At 38.8% G+C, this 15,324-nt stretch overlaps 1 protein-coding gene across 3 annotated transcripts in view; it reads left to right on the plus strand.

Moving 5' to 3' along the window:
- Positions 1 to 15,324, plus strand: part of LOC126425304 (putative zinc finger protein 727) — a 198,400-nt gene that overhangs the window by 53,355 nt on the left and 129,721 nt on the right. For all 3 annotated transcript variants that reach the window (XM_050088281.1, XM_050088282.1, XM_050088283.1), the window contains exons 4-5: positions 3,962 to 4,018; positions 15,001 to 15,063. In XM_050088281.1, coding sequence (XP_049944238.1) covers positions 3,962 to 4,018; positions 15,001 to 15,063 — 120 coding nt within the window. The remainder of the gene's footprint in view (positions 1 to 3,961; positions 4,019 to 15,000; positions 15,064 to 15,324) is intronic.

The following is a 15,324-nucleotide window of genomic DNA, read 5'->3' on the forward strand; positions in this document are numbered from 1 at the left end:
TGATGCAAATGTAATAGACAGAATTTGAGAAAACTTTTGGTACACTGTTGCAGAATTACCAGTCACTTTTCTTCAGGTATCACAGACGGAGATTTACAAACTTGTGACTGATAATCCTGGTTAACACAAATTTTGTCACGACGGGTCCCAAAGCTTCTGACTGATCACCACAAAATGAAGAGTCTGGGAGCCGCAGTAATGTTTATGATGTGGTATGACGCAGGAGGAGACAAACTCCTCAATCACACTGTGACAGGATATGGAACATAGTTTGCATACGTCAACTTGGATACATAAATCCAATGACTGGAGTGGGACATTTAAAATGCCACCAAACATACTTTATCTTACCTTAACCTGTTTTTCAATATAAGTTGTAGGGTCAGTATTGCTTTGCGTGTCACTAAATTTCTCCAGAATCCAAACCAATCTTCTCTGAGAAAGGCTTTTACCAGTTTTCCCATTCATTTGTAAAGCATATAGTTTAGTAATTTTTACATCTGCTGACAAAGTCTTTCCATGGAATTGGAATTATTATATTCTTGAAGTTGAAGAGTATTTCACCTGACTCGTACATCTTGCACACGAGATGGAGGAGTATTGTCATGGCTGGCTGTTCAAAGGCTATCAGTTGTTTTGACTTAGGTCATTCAGTACCGTGTGAAATTCTTCCCGCAGTATCATACCTTCCATCCCATTTCCTCTATGTCAGTTTCCATTTCTATAATATTGCTTTCTAGTTCATCAATCTAGTTGTTGTTGTTGTTGTTGTGGTCTTCAGTCCTGAGACTGGTTTGATGCAGCTCTCCATGCTACTATATCCCGTGCAAGCCTCTTCATCTCCCAGTACTTTCCTACAACCTACATCCTTCTGAATCTGCTTAGTGTATTCATCTCCTGGTCGCCCTTTACGGTTTTTACCCTCCACGCTGCCCTCCAATGCTAAATTTGTGATCCCTTGATGTCTCAGAACATGTCCTACCAACCGGTCCCTTCTTCTTGTCAAGTTGTGCCACAAAGTCCTCTTCTCCCAATCCTATTCAATACCTCCTCATTAGTTATGTGATCTCCCCATCTAATCTTCAGCATTCTTCTGTAGCACCACGTTTTGAAAGCTTCTATTCTCTTCTTGTCCAAACTATTTATCGTCCATGTTTGACTTCCATACATGGCTACACTCCATACAAATACTTTCAGAAACGACTTCCTGACACTTAAATCTATACTCGATGTTAACAAATTTCTCTTCTTCAGAAATGCTTTCCTTGCCATTGTTAGTCTACATTTTATATCCTCTCTACTTTGACCATCAGCAGTTATTTTGCTCCCCAAATAGCATAACTCCTTTACTACTTTACGTGTCTCATTTCCTAATCTAATTCCATCAGCATCACCCGACTTAATTTGACTACATTCCATTATCCTCTTTTTGCTTTTGTTGATGTTCATCTTATATCCTCCTTTCAAGACACTATCCATTCCGTTCAGCTGCTCTTCCAAGTCCTTTGCTAAGTCTGACAGATTTACAATGTCATCGGCGAACGTCAAAGTTTTTATTTCTTCTCCATGGATTTTAATACCTACTCTGAATTTTTCTTTTTTTTCCTTCACTGCTTGCTCAATATACAGATTGAATAACATTGGAGACAGGCTACAACCCTGTCTCACTCCCTTCCCAACTGCTGCTTCCCTTTCATGCCCCTCAACTCTTATAACTGCCATCTGGTTTCTGTACAAATTGTAAATAGCCTTTCGCTCCCTGTATTTTACCCCTGCCACCTTCAGAATTTGAAAGAGAGTATTCCAGTCAACATTGTCAAAAGCTTTCTCTATGTCTACAAATGCTAGAAATGTAGGTTTGTCTTTCCTTAATCTATCAATCTAGTACAGACCCTCTATTTACTCCTTCTGCCTTTCCCTTCGTTGCTTAGCACTAGTTTGCCATCGGAGTTCTTAATGTTCATACAGCTGCTTCTCTTTTCTCCAAATGCCTCTTTAATTTTCCTGTAGGTGGCATCTATATTACCCCTAGTGAAATATGGTTTGAAATCCTTAAATTTGTCCTTTAGCCATTCCCAGAGAGTATGAATATGAAGTGATGATGGGCGAGATGGGTGGCTGGATGCATGGATGTTAGTTACTTAAATGTGATACGAGAGATTATGCTGATGTCTGCAACAGCTGGATGCTAGTAGTGCCACTGATCACATTAAAAAATAAATAACTCACTTTATGTCTCTGTAGTGTTTGTAGTATATTACGCTTTTATAGTTTGTCATTCTTAGATTAAAATCTTCTCTTAAAGTCATTCAGGAAAAGTTTGACAAGGGTGCAAGTTCAATAACGACCCATGAAAACCCTTCCTCTAGTTTATACATTATGCCATTAAATTTGGTCTATTAAAGAAAATGGTTCTGTATCTTGTGTTACCCAAGGATTTCTGTTGTGTAGTTGTTATTCTACTGCCTTCACCATTTCGGCTCTCAAAGCTACCCACTCAGCTTCTATTGTGTTACTTTCCGCAGTTTCTCAGTCGTTGCCTGATGCTCTATTTGAAACTGTCAATAACCTGACAAAAATAGCACAAATCATTAAATTGTAGCATATGGGTAAAGGGAGGTTAATTAATGGTCATTAAATTCAGGAGGGTGGGGAGAAAGAGATACATTAGAGACAATTTCTGCTAATTCCTAGAACTAGTATTAAGTGAAGAATCCAGATATGTACTATATAAATGCCTACACACAATTCTTGTAGGAACTTTGGGGACAAGGTAGGCTGATTACCTTATGCACAGAGGGATTTTAGCAGTCACTCCCCCACACTCTTTACATAAATGGAATGGGAAGAAATCCTAATATACGAGATAACAGAAAGTATCCTCAGCCACACACTTGTGGAGTGTGTTGGTAGATGTTGTCTATGTTATGGTGAAGTGCTGGTATACCACAGTTGATTTCCTTATGTAGACATTGGCAATGGCAGGCATTTATGTCCTGTGATGATTGTGCCAGTAAATTTAATGGCATGCCAATTCTGTATTTTTGTGGGTGACACATCATGCTCACAAGCCCTCAATACTCTGAGAGGTACTGTTTGCCATCACTACCATCTCACTGCTTCTTACTTGGAGTGCTAGAGGAGTAGGAGGGGAGGATGTACTTTCATATTGCAGCTGTTTGGCTATGAAACAAAATTTGTGTCACTAGACACTGGATAGTTTGTAACACTGTAAAATGGAAAACATATAGTTATAGCACAGCACTTCGTACGTTCTTTGTGAGTGATCTTCAGATAAAACTTGTGACTGATATTATTGTTAAAGCCACCAGTGTCTCCTATAAGCTTGAACTAGTAGGATATAAAGGGGTTGGACAAAAATAAGAAAACACCAAAGGAAATGTGTGCTTGAACATACAGTAAATGCAGGTGCTAGCCGAGCCTGCAGGTTCCACTGTTGTAACTGACCACACACAGCACCTGTGCAATGTTCTCAATACTTTGTGGTCAGGACAGTGTTCTGCGTAGCTGTGAGTGCAATACATCAGAGCTAAGTGACTCTGAATCTGGACGAATTGTTGGTGTTCGTATTGTGGGTGCTTCCGCAAGCGAGGTAGTCCCAGTGTTAGGTGTTTCAGGAAGATTTATTCTGCACACAGGGAAGGCGGAATAATATGATCCGCTGAAGTCTGAGACTGCTGGAAGGTGTTTTGAAAGCCATGAAAGGCATGATAGTGCTTTCGGCATTTCCACATTGTTGCCATCCCACCCCCTTATAAGTTCTGTGAAGTTGCATTTACTGTGCCTTTATCACAAAAAAAAAAAAAAAAAAAAAAAATATTAAGAATAGAATCTCTCAGAGTGAGTGTGTGTGTGTGTGTGTGTGTGTGTGTGTGTGTGTGTGTGTGTGTGTGTGTTACGGATGAAGCTACATTAATATAATCCACATTAATTTTTGCAGAAAGTGGAAATTTCTGAAGATGATGATGTGTATGAGCCAATAAAGGTGAAGAAAGAGGTAAGTGATGCCTTAGAGTATTTCTCTCTGTGTATGCAAGATGTAACTTCCATAACTTATCATGTGGAGGGGTGTGTTGTAAAGTTTTATTACTTTGAAAATAAAATAGTTACATAATAAATTTTTTGTTTGTTTACAGGTACATGTTTACAGTCCTGGTACAGATTCAAATCCTTGTACCATTTTTCTTGCTAGATGAGCTAAAACAAACTAGTACAGTACAGTGGTGAAGTGGATGTGGAGTGCGTCATTCGGTTTTAATTCACCTAGCAGCATACTATGGTATTGTAGAACAGGGATTTGAATGTGTAGCTAGAGTGCAGACATGTACCTGTAAATGCACAATAAAGGTAAGGAACTTTGTTTTTTAGTGGGGCGATTAAAACTTTAACCCTCAAGCAGGCACACTGCGATTCATAACACAAGCAGGCAGGTGGTGTACTTTGTACACATCTAAAGAACATCTGTCTTTGTCAGCAAGGTAAACATTTATGAGCAAAATCACACTTTAATCTTAGTTTAATTAAACAACTATGAAATAAACATACATTATATGAGCCAAATCAGTGTTTAATTAAACAGTAATAAATGAACTTCTATTATGTTACTCTGTTGTTGCATACAAGTGTTACCCCCCGTTTAGAGCAAACATTAAACAGAGCAGTTTGCATCAGATCCCAGCCAGCCACTTATTTGATTACTAAGTACCTTGTAGATGACTGGCTCATCATGGGATTGTGCTACTAGCTCATAATGTGGGTCATTTTCGTGCATGCATCATAAATCTTTTTCACCAAGTGTGATGTTTATTTTCTATTATTGCTGCTCATTTGGATGTATGACAACACACCTTATCACTGTCTTAGCTGAAGCAATAACAAAGGAATAGGTACAACCTTGCACTTTTAAAACAACACTCGAATGGAAGAAGACAATGTTATTTGTGGTTGGGGTACTTTATACTTAGGTGCACCTGCTCTCTTAATCAGAAAACACCCTCCTAAATAGGTGAGTGCTAGTTGTACTCATTAGCTTGTTTGATGTACTGAAGTAACTTGCAGTGGTTGTCTTCTGCATGTTACTTATAGCTTGAATCGCTCCACATCCCAGGAGGCTCTCTTTCATGATGTGATGTGTGACGCACGCATTCACATAATTGATTCGCCTTGATGGGCAGTCAATCCACCACCTTCAGTGCAGATGTACAATTATGTTCAACCTCCTGTGGGGATATCAAGAGTAGCGAGCAAGGACGACATCGACAGGGACTGCAGATAGGCAGTGCTAGGTGGGAATGTAGGTCAGTTGAGAGGGTGCTGATACAGTCCACGCAGTTGTTATAAACACTGTGTCCAGATCCCAGTTTGAATCCCGGTCCAGCACAGATTTTCACTCAGCGCCGCTGATTCTATATAAACCCCCAAATGCAACAGACATAAATATTTCCTTGCTTTTGCTTTCCTTTCTCCTTCTCCACCCTAATTTACATATAACGAATAATCTTGCACTACTGTCTCTCAAATTGTAATATGATAACTAATAATGTGAAAGACCATTGATTACCATACAGAGGAAGAACAAAAATAGACCCAAATGGAAACTTTCGTATCCTCTCTCTCTCTCTCTCTCTCTCTCTCTCTCTCTCTCTGCACACCAAATAAAATGTTTATGAACCTGAAAAAAGTCAATCCATAAGTTTAAGTAAACATAGTCAAGAACACAACAAGAATCAGCTTAATTTTTCAAGGAACTCCTCGACAGAATAGGAATAGTGACTGATGAGGAAACTCTTCAGTTTCAAGATGAAAGCATGTGGATTACTGCTAAGATTTTCGAATTCTAGTGGTACCTTATTGAAAATGGATGCAGCAGTATACTGCACACCTTTCTGCAACAAGAGTTAAGGAAGTCCAATCTAAATGCAGGTTTGATTTCTAGAGAGGGAGGGAGGGAGGTAGGTAGGTAGGTAGGAAAATACCCAGTCTCCCAACAGGGATTTACAAAAGGTTTGTGAACTTACACCACTTATTGCCCGAACGGCCCATTCTGAGTCAAAAATATCCTTTTATAATGGGAAGAGTTACCCCAAAATATAATAAAATACGACATATGCAAAGTAGACTAATTTTCATGTCGAATGATCACTCACTTTAGATACCTTTCGAATAGTAAAAATGGAAGCATTAAGTCTTTGAACAAGATCCTGAGTGTGGGCTGTTCACGACAGCTTACTATCTATCTGAACAACTAGAAGTTTGAACTGTTCAGTTTCACTAATTATACGCCCATTCTGTGAAATTGAGTCAGTTTTTGTTGAATTGTGTGCTAGAAACTGTAAAAACCGAGTCTTAATGTGATTTAGTGTTTATTTTCTACGAGCCATGAACTTATGTCATGAACTGCCCTATTTGAAACTGAGCCAATGTTGCACACAACATCCTTAACTACCAGGCTAGTGTCATCAGCAAACAGAAATATTTTAGAGTTACCTGTAATACTAGTGGACATATCATTTATATAAATAAGGAATAGAAGTGGCCCCAACATTGATACCAGGGCCCCCCCCACCCCCCCCCCCCCCCCCGCCACTTCACTGTAACCCACTCAGACCCCACATCACAGCCATTCTCAACACTGTGAATAACAACCTTTTGCTGTCTGATGCTAAAGTAAGAGGTTAATCAATTGTGAGCTACTAGCTTCTACCTAAGAATTACAAACACAAAAATTCTACATCTGCATATATGCTCCACAAATCACCCCACAGTGCATGGTGGAGGGCAACTTCCACCCCTGCTAGTCATTCCGTTTCCTGTTCCATTCGCAAATGGCGCGAAGTAAAAACGACTGTCTATATGCTTCCGTATGAGTCTTGCATTCTCTTAGCTCATCTTTGTAGACGTTACATGGGAGGTGTGTTGGTGGCAGTACAATCATTCTGCAATAAGCTAAAAATGCCAAATCTCTAAATTTTCTCAGTAGTATTTTGTAAAAAGAACTTAATCTTCACACCAGGGATTCCAGTTTGAGCTCATAAGCATTTCCGTAATACTCACATGTTGCCTGAACCTACCAGTAACGTATCTAGTAGCGCATCTTTGAATTACATTGCTGTCCTTCCTCAATACAACATGGTAGGTATCTCAAACAATCAAATATTACTCAAGAGTAACTCACAAAAGTGTTCAGTACGCGGTCTGTAGAATTTTTGGAATAAACTGAAGTCAATCCTTTGCCTTCCATACAACCAACCTTACATGCTCATTCCATTTCATTTCGCTTTGCAATTTCATGTCTAGATGTTTAATCGACATAACCGTGTCGAGCAGCAGACCACTAATATTGTATTCGAACATTACGGGATTGATTTTCCTAGTTATCTTCATTAAGTTACATTGCCCCACATTTAAAGTAAGCTACCATTCAGGGCACCAAATAGGAACTCTGTCAAAGAGATCCTGTATCCTCCCGCAGTCATTCAACGACAATACTTTCTTGTGCACCACAGTACCATCAGCAAGCAGTCACAGTTTGCTGCTCATTGTACCCAGAAAATCATTTATGTATACAACGTATTTAAAAAAATATTTGATATTTTGAGATGTGGTAATATGGACCAAAACAAGAAAAATTTGTCCAGTAAACAAGGCTTCTGGAAGGCATACCTTAAGAGCTATGAGCACACTTGTTCGCCTTCACTACTGTAAAACATGTCTTGTCTTCTGAGCAAGCTATGAGCACACTAGTTCATTTTCCCTACTGTAAAACACGCTTCTTCTTCTGAACAAGTGCTCGTAGCTCTTAAGATATGCATATTAGAGCTCATGTTTACCAGACATTTTTGTCTTGTTTTTATTGATAGTACATTCTCTCAAGATATGAAGTACTTTTTTTGACACCCTGTATAAGAAACGCTAGGTCCTAGAACACTTCCCAGAGGCGGACCTGATCATACCTTCATCTCTTCTTTCAGTACAACATACTGTGTCCTATTATTTAAAAAGTCTTCAAACCAATGATAAGAAGTATGTCATTTTTCTAATTACTACAAATTTATGCAACTTTATGAAGCAATCCAAGCAGTGGATTTTATCACAGGCTAAGTATTTGAATTTCACTGGTGGAATTGTGCACACGGCATATTGTACTCGTAATTCACACCAAATCATACCACAGTAGTGACAGCATCCAGTATTCCCTTCCACACTCTCTATATCATGCAGGTGATGGGATATTTCATACTGCACTTATGTAGGAATATCAAGAGCAGATGAAACTTGGTGGCATATTGACTGGGTGCCGAACTGGGTCTGTGAATTAGAACCCACACTTCTGTGGCTGAATCACTGACCAGGCACAATACTCAACCTGCCATCACAGCTTCACAATAGCCAGTACCCATTCCCCTATTTTCCAAACTCTACAGAAATGACCTGCCTGCCTTGGTGCTATAGCAGTCCTGGAAGAAACAGGAAATGGCTTAGCCACAGCATAGGTTACTTTTTTAGAATGAATCTTTCATTCTGAAGCAGTGTGTTAAGTGCAGAGGAGAAGTGTTTTTGGAACAGCAGCTGTGCCTAGGGGACTCCGACAGGAAGAGCACAGTCTGCAAAAGGTGGTGATCTGGGTTCATATCCTGGTTTCAAAACAGCACAGCTGGCACTACAGAGTGAAAGATTCGTTGTGGGTCAATGTTGTTAATATCAACAACTGTTGGTTGTTTGATAATGTTTTATTTGAACTTGATACTGGATATATTTTTTATTTCCATGTTCACTTCATGTAGTAAGCTTGTACCAATCCGTATTTATATGACCAGTTTTTGGTGCCTTTTTTCTGCATCAAGGAGCAGTGTAGCTCTTCTGGTTATCTTAATCCACAAATTGATGGTATTTTGTTCTTTAGGTGGCCAAAATAGCTGGAAGATAACATCAATGGTGCCAACTGGAGTAACTTAGAAGTAGTGTAGTGAAGTAACTTAAGTCACATAATAAAGACAGTACTGCAGGTCCAAAATGCATAAAAGTTAGGTTCCTTTTGGAGTATGCTGATGTAATGGCTCAGTATTTAGCAGCCATATACAACCAGTCATTTGTCAAGATTCATGCAGAAGGAATGGAAAGTTGCACAGGTCACACAAACATACAAGAAAAGAAATAGAAGTAATCCACTGAACTCTAGACCTATTTCACTGGCATCAATTTGCAGTAGGAGTTGGGAATGTATCCTATGTTTGGTTATCATCATACCTCAAAGAAAACAATCTATTGACACATAGCCAGCATGGATTCGGGAAATATCATTTTTATGAAATGCAGATGCTCTTTATTCACATGAACTAATGACTGGTATTGACAGGAAACCTCATATTGGTTCCACATTACTAGATCTACAGAATGCTTTGACACTGTTCAAAAAGATTTCAGGCTTGCAGCTGGTCATCGTAAACCTCATTGCTCGATATTTTGGCTGGACAACTGCCAGCCATCTTCAGGTAGGCTGAACGAGGACTGATGAAGACATTCTCTGCTCCATCTTATATAGTGCGCTGATAGTACTGCCCCGCATGCGTTGCAGTCGCAGAGACAGAAGGGCCACACCACCTGGCGACAGTGCCCTCGCTGGTGGAACTGCAATACTCAGCTGCCGTCAGTATTGTCGCTGGCCGTAGCTATCAAAGTCTTCTGGTGTCTTTGTCTCAAGCAACTTTCAGACATGACGGGATTGTATGCGTTATTCAATTGGTAACCACTGTCAGGGTTCATTAGATTTCCTGCAATGCATATTTCAACAGATGCTTTGACAGTGGAGTCCCAAAAAGTTGTTGCTGTGGCCAAAATCGAAGTTTTGTCGTACTCCATTGAATGTCCATTAGAAATACAATGTTCTGCAACTGCAGACTTACTGGGTTGCCGCAGGCGAGTGCAACATTGATGTTCTGTACAACGCTCTTCCATTGTATGCATTGTCTGTCTTATATAGGCCATACCACATTGACATGGTATTTTGTAAATTCCCGCCTTCCGCAGTAACAAATCGTACTTCACCAATCACAGCAAATCTGAAATCTTAGAAGGTGGACGAAAAACCACTTTCACATGAGAATTATTAAGAATCCTCGCTATCTTGAAGGAGCTTATATTTTCGTTAATACTCTGCAGTGGGACACTGGAGTGTTGCTGCATGAAACAGGATCCTTATGAGATAGGATTGATGGACGACATCAGAAACATTCAAAGAAGGATAGCTCATTTTGTATAAACATGAAACATGGGATAGAATGCAACAGACATAATATGGGATGGCAGTATTTGTAACAAAGGTGTTTTTCATTGCAGTGAGATCTTTTCACAAAATTTCAGTCACAAACTTTCTGCTCTGAATGTGAAAATATTTTGTTCACTCTCACCTACATATGGAGGAATCAGCATTGTAACAAAATGAGAAATCAGAGTTTGCGCCAAAAGATTTAAGTGCTTGTTTTTTCCACGTGCTGTTGGAAAGAGAAGTGGTTTGATGAACATTCTGTGTAGCACTTTATTGTGAACTGAACTGCAGTGTAGTCGTGCAGATACAGGTCCCAATGACTCCTTGAGAGCAATGTTTCACTAGAGTTTGATTCCAATAGTTTTATCAGATTTTTTTGCCAGTGAAAATTGAAGGTTTTGAAAACATTAAAAAAATGTTACAGTTAATAGATTTTTTTTTTTTTCCTGATATGTGGCACTTGTTCATCATTGTTAATGTGCACATGTGTTGTTGCCTCAACCACCACCACCACCACTAGTACTACCTGTCACTGCAGCTTGACCAGCCTAAGAACAGAATGGACAAGAGGCTTTGGAAGTTGATGGGGATTACAGCTGTGGAGGTGGATGGGAAGAGGTTCAGAATCTAATACCATATCTTGACATTCTTTGCTAAATCTCACAGAAAAAGCTTTTGATGATACAACTTCATCTGAGCTAGGGAAAGGTTTAAATTTTGCACTGATGCCAAAGCATTTGCTAGTGGTTATTTTTATTACTTCTGTTGAACAGGCTGTTTTTAAACTACCTCCTGATTACGCAGAGGGGGCAAGGAGGGAGGAATGCCATATGTTGACAGGGCACATCCACCTAAGTGTAATGTAGCAGCTGCTCAGAGGGCTTCTTTGTGTTCACTTAGAGGCGATCCAGGTAATGTTATTTTACCTGCCATGAGCAATGCTGCAGTTTTGGACAAGCAAGGTATGTTCAAAGGATGCAGTAATTACTACCCGATTCAGCATATTGTAGGATTGGTGTTGACACCACGAAAAGTGCTGAGAGAAAGACTAACAGTCTTCTGAAGAAAAGTTCCTTTTTGCAAGATAATATCAAGAATCTTAATTCTTAGTGTGCTGTTTCTCTTAGGTTATATGCTTTTCTAAAGCTCTACATGGAAATGGTTCCCGTCAGGCCGACTGTAACAATGGTGCTTTGACATATCACGTAGCCAAACACCTTGCTACTCTGTTGAGCTCACTAGTAGATCAGTGTGAGTATCACATTAAGAACATGCAGACTTCTTATGTCAATTAGAGGGAATGCATTTGAATGATCCTGATTATAAAAAAAAAAAAAAAAAGAAGAAGAAAGAAAGAGAATGTCGTGTGGCTAGGGCCTTCTGTTGGGTAGACCGGCTGCCTGGTGCAAGTCTTTTGAGTTGACGCCACTTCGGCGACTTGCGCGTCGGTGGTGGTGGTGGTGGTGATAACACAACACCCAGTCCCTAAGCAGAGAAAATCTCCGAACCAGCCGGGAATTGAGGCTGGACCCTTTAGCATGGCATTCCATAGTGCTGACCACTCAGCTAGTGGGGTCGACAATGACCCTGATAGTCTAGTAAGTTTTGATGTGGTCTCTCTCTCTCTCTCTCTCTCTCTCTCTCTCTCTCTCTCTCTTTCTCTCTCTCTCTCTCTCTCTCCACTCCCATTCCTGTGCCTGATTTGTTACTGTTAATCAAGATTAGGTTCAGTGTTGAATTAACAAACCTGTTTCGATCACCCGTTCTCACTTATTATTGTCAGTTTGTTTATGGAAGACCGAGGAACATGCCTTGTAGTCAATGGCTTTGAAACCTGGATTTTTTTTTTCTTTCTTCCACGTACGTAAATCATATTTGTGTTATTTGGCATTTAGAATTTGAACAATTATTTAGAACACCTGAATTCAGTCCACCCAAATATTTCTTTTATGGTGGAGATGGAAAAGGATGGCTGCCTTCCATTCCATGATGTGTTGGTCAGAAGGAAGGTTGATGGTACATTGGTACATGCCATTTATAGGAAGCTTACTCCCATTGGCTTGTTTCTACAGACTGATAGTTGTCACCATGTGATGCTTCAGTTTCCTTTTTTTCTTTGTTTGTTGTCCTCGGTGTCAACATACTGTGTTGTGATACTAGATGAAAAATAAGTTGTGGAAGTAAAACACTACTTTAAATAATGTAGCCGACAGGTGCACAGTTGCGTTTTACAGTAGTTCACTTTTACTATTCACAACCCCCCAATAATATGCTGTTATATATGGCCAGCACACTATTGTTTTAATTTTCCATAAGCCTCATCAATAGTTTGCAGGCAAACCTCTACATACTGCTACAATAGTTTACTACTGAACATCTACGACCAGTAAAAACCTAACCACGAAGTTCACATTTCTTGAAGAATAGAAAGGTACATACGGAGCAGACACTGTCATTGTTTTAACACATAGCCTAATTGTGTTATGCATATTTCATGGATGCATTGTTGTTGATCTAACCAATACAGGTTCCTTGTCTGAAACTCGGTCGTGGACTGACTGTCTCGGGACCAAAAATTGGGGCCTCATATACCCTCACAATAATAGGTGCTGAAACTTCACAATGTTTGATGTTTAATTTATGAAAATTACAATTAAAACTTAACTCATTAAATTAATTCAATACATCGAAAAATTGATTCTTTTTAAAAGTTACTTCTACTACAAGAGTCAGGCTGAATTATTTGTTTAAATCATGTAATAACAAATATCATTATGCAAATAATACTTTTGATAAAACTGTTAATTACTTTGGAATTAATGAAGGACTGGCTGTGCTAACAGGTTTTCGAATAGAGCCAAATAAATACTTCAAGGATGTTAGTGTTTCATCTTCCAAACGTTTATAATTAATACAGAATTTATATTTGTTTATATGTCAACAATAGAATTTAAATTACGAAACAATTACTGATTTCACCCTATAACAAAAGGTACTAACTAGGAATAGTCAAAATAAATCAGTAAATCAATTACATACATGCCTTCTGCAGGGAGCATTTCCATCATAATTGGTCATTTTTATGGAAATATGATATGAAATGTGTTTGTAGACCACTATCTAAGATTAGGATCCTTTAGGTTCCACAAAGGATGATTTTGGTTTGTGTAAGGCGAGTGTCTGCCGTTTTCCTTGCAGTAGTGACATTTCATATATAGATCATAATTTCAGGACTGTGGGGGACCAGTGTACTGAGCACAAGCAGCACACACACTTACAACAGCCAAGCAAATCTGCAGTTGCAGAACATTGCCTTGGCACCAGTCATTCTAGAGAATATAACAGTACGGAGATTCTGGCATGCACTTCTAGCTACTTGGGATAGTGCTGTTAAGGAAGAAGTTGAAATTAAACTAACAAGTAACTTTATATATAGATACAGAAGTTTTTGTTTGAATTCTGTGTGGAGTCCTGCTCTTTCTCACTTGTCAAAAAAAGTTAAAAAAAAAAAGAAAAAACAGAGGGTCAGAGTTAATGCTATCTCACCCATTGGTTCTAAATTTTCACTACCAATAACTTCTGACATTCATCATCTCTCTCTCCCTCTCTGTCTCTCTCTGTCTGTGTGTGTGTGTGTGTGTGTGTGTGTGTGTGTGTGTGTGTGTGTGTGTTTGTATCTTATTTTTTGTATATGCTGGGAGAAACTCAGGTCTCATAGGGTTATCCTCTAGTTGTCAGAAATGGTAACAAGCTTTGTGTTTTATTTTTCTTTTGAACCAGGTGCAGGCATCCAGCTTGTAACAAAATTTAGCACTGCTGATGAGCTGTCACTGCTAACAACTCGCATATATTCAACAAACAGGAATGATTAATTCAAAACTTTATCACAAGCAAAGTTAATCGTTTACCTCTGGTTGAAAATTAGGCAATTACCATCTATTGATATGTCTCTATACTTGCAGCGAGAGGAAATAATTGACTCAATAAAAAAATAACCAGTATTCTTGATGTGCACAGATTTAGTATTTATGCAGCATTATTAAACAAGAATAGACAATGCACAATACAAAAATGAGGGATGTGATAATATCCTTCTAAAAATCCCAAGCAAAACAATCCTCATAAATGTGGTATAAACTAGAAAAAAATTTGGTCTAAATAATGCCATAGGGCATAATCGAGCTACTGACAAGATGGGAACTATGTTGGAGTTTTAACCAGGCCATTTAAACTTACCAGATGATCCTACATATATAGTGATCAGCATCCTAAATTGGTCCAGTGCTGGGGACAATAGCTATTTAAAAACAAAAATTAATCTGAATCTAATTGGTGAGAGAAATTTATTGCACAGCTCAACCAAAAGAAGGGATATACATGTGTTTGACCCATGATGAGACATAAAAGGATAGTTAATTTGGTAACGAAGGGAAGTGTGGGTGTTAAAAATCACAGAGGCAGACCAAGGCTTGACTGCAGTAAGCAGCTTCAAATTGTTACAGGGTGCAGTAGCTATACAGGGGTGCAGAGGACAGACTAGTGTGAATTGTTGCATCAAACCAGTCTTTTGATCAAAGATTATGAGTTATGCCAATGCTCCTACTTTGAGAAATGTAATTTTTTTATGTAGGTATTGGAAATGTAGACATTTAGTTTCTCTCACTTTCTTTGTTCCACTTTTTATTTGATGTGTAACTGCCATTCTTTCTGTATAGGCATGTCTGTCAGAGGAAGAAACCACATCTCCACTTGATGCAGCTCACATAAAAAAGGAACCTGTAAGTAATGACAAACATATGATTCTTTTGTTGCATGAATCTGTACATCAATCAGTAAACTCAAAACTGTGGGAAGGAGTAATTTTTTGAAGTTATTTGCACTGTTATGGAAAGAAATAATAGCATTTCTAGTTTATTTTACATTCATTATAAAATTAACAACTAATAGGAAATAAAACTACATTGGATGTGGACTAAAACCCAAATATTTCCTTTTACAATAAGTGGTGTTACGAAGTCTCCCAAGTCTGCATCATGGAT

The sequence above is a fragment of the Schistocerca serialis genome, chromosome 10 (assembly GCF_023864345.2).
Source record: "Schistocerca serialis cubense isolate TAMUIC-IGC-003099 chromosome 10, iqSchSeri2.2, whole genome shotgun sequence".
Classification (NCBI taxonomy): domain Eukaryota; kingdom Metazoa; phylum Arthropoda; class Insecta; order Orthoptera; family Acrididae; genus Schistocerca; species Schistocerca serialis.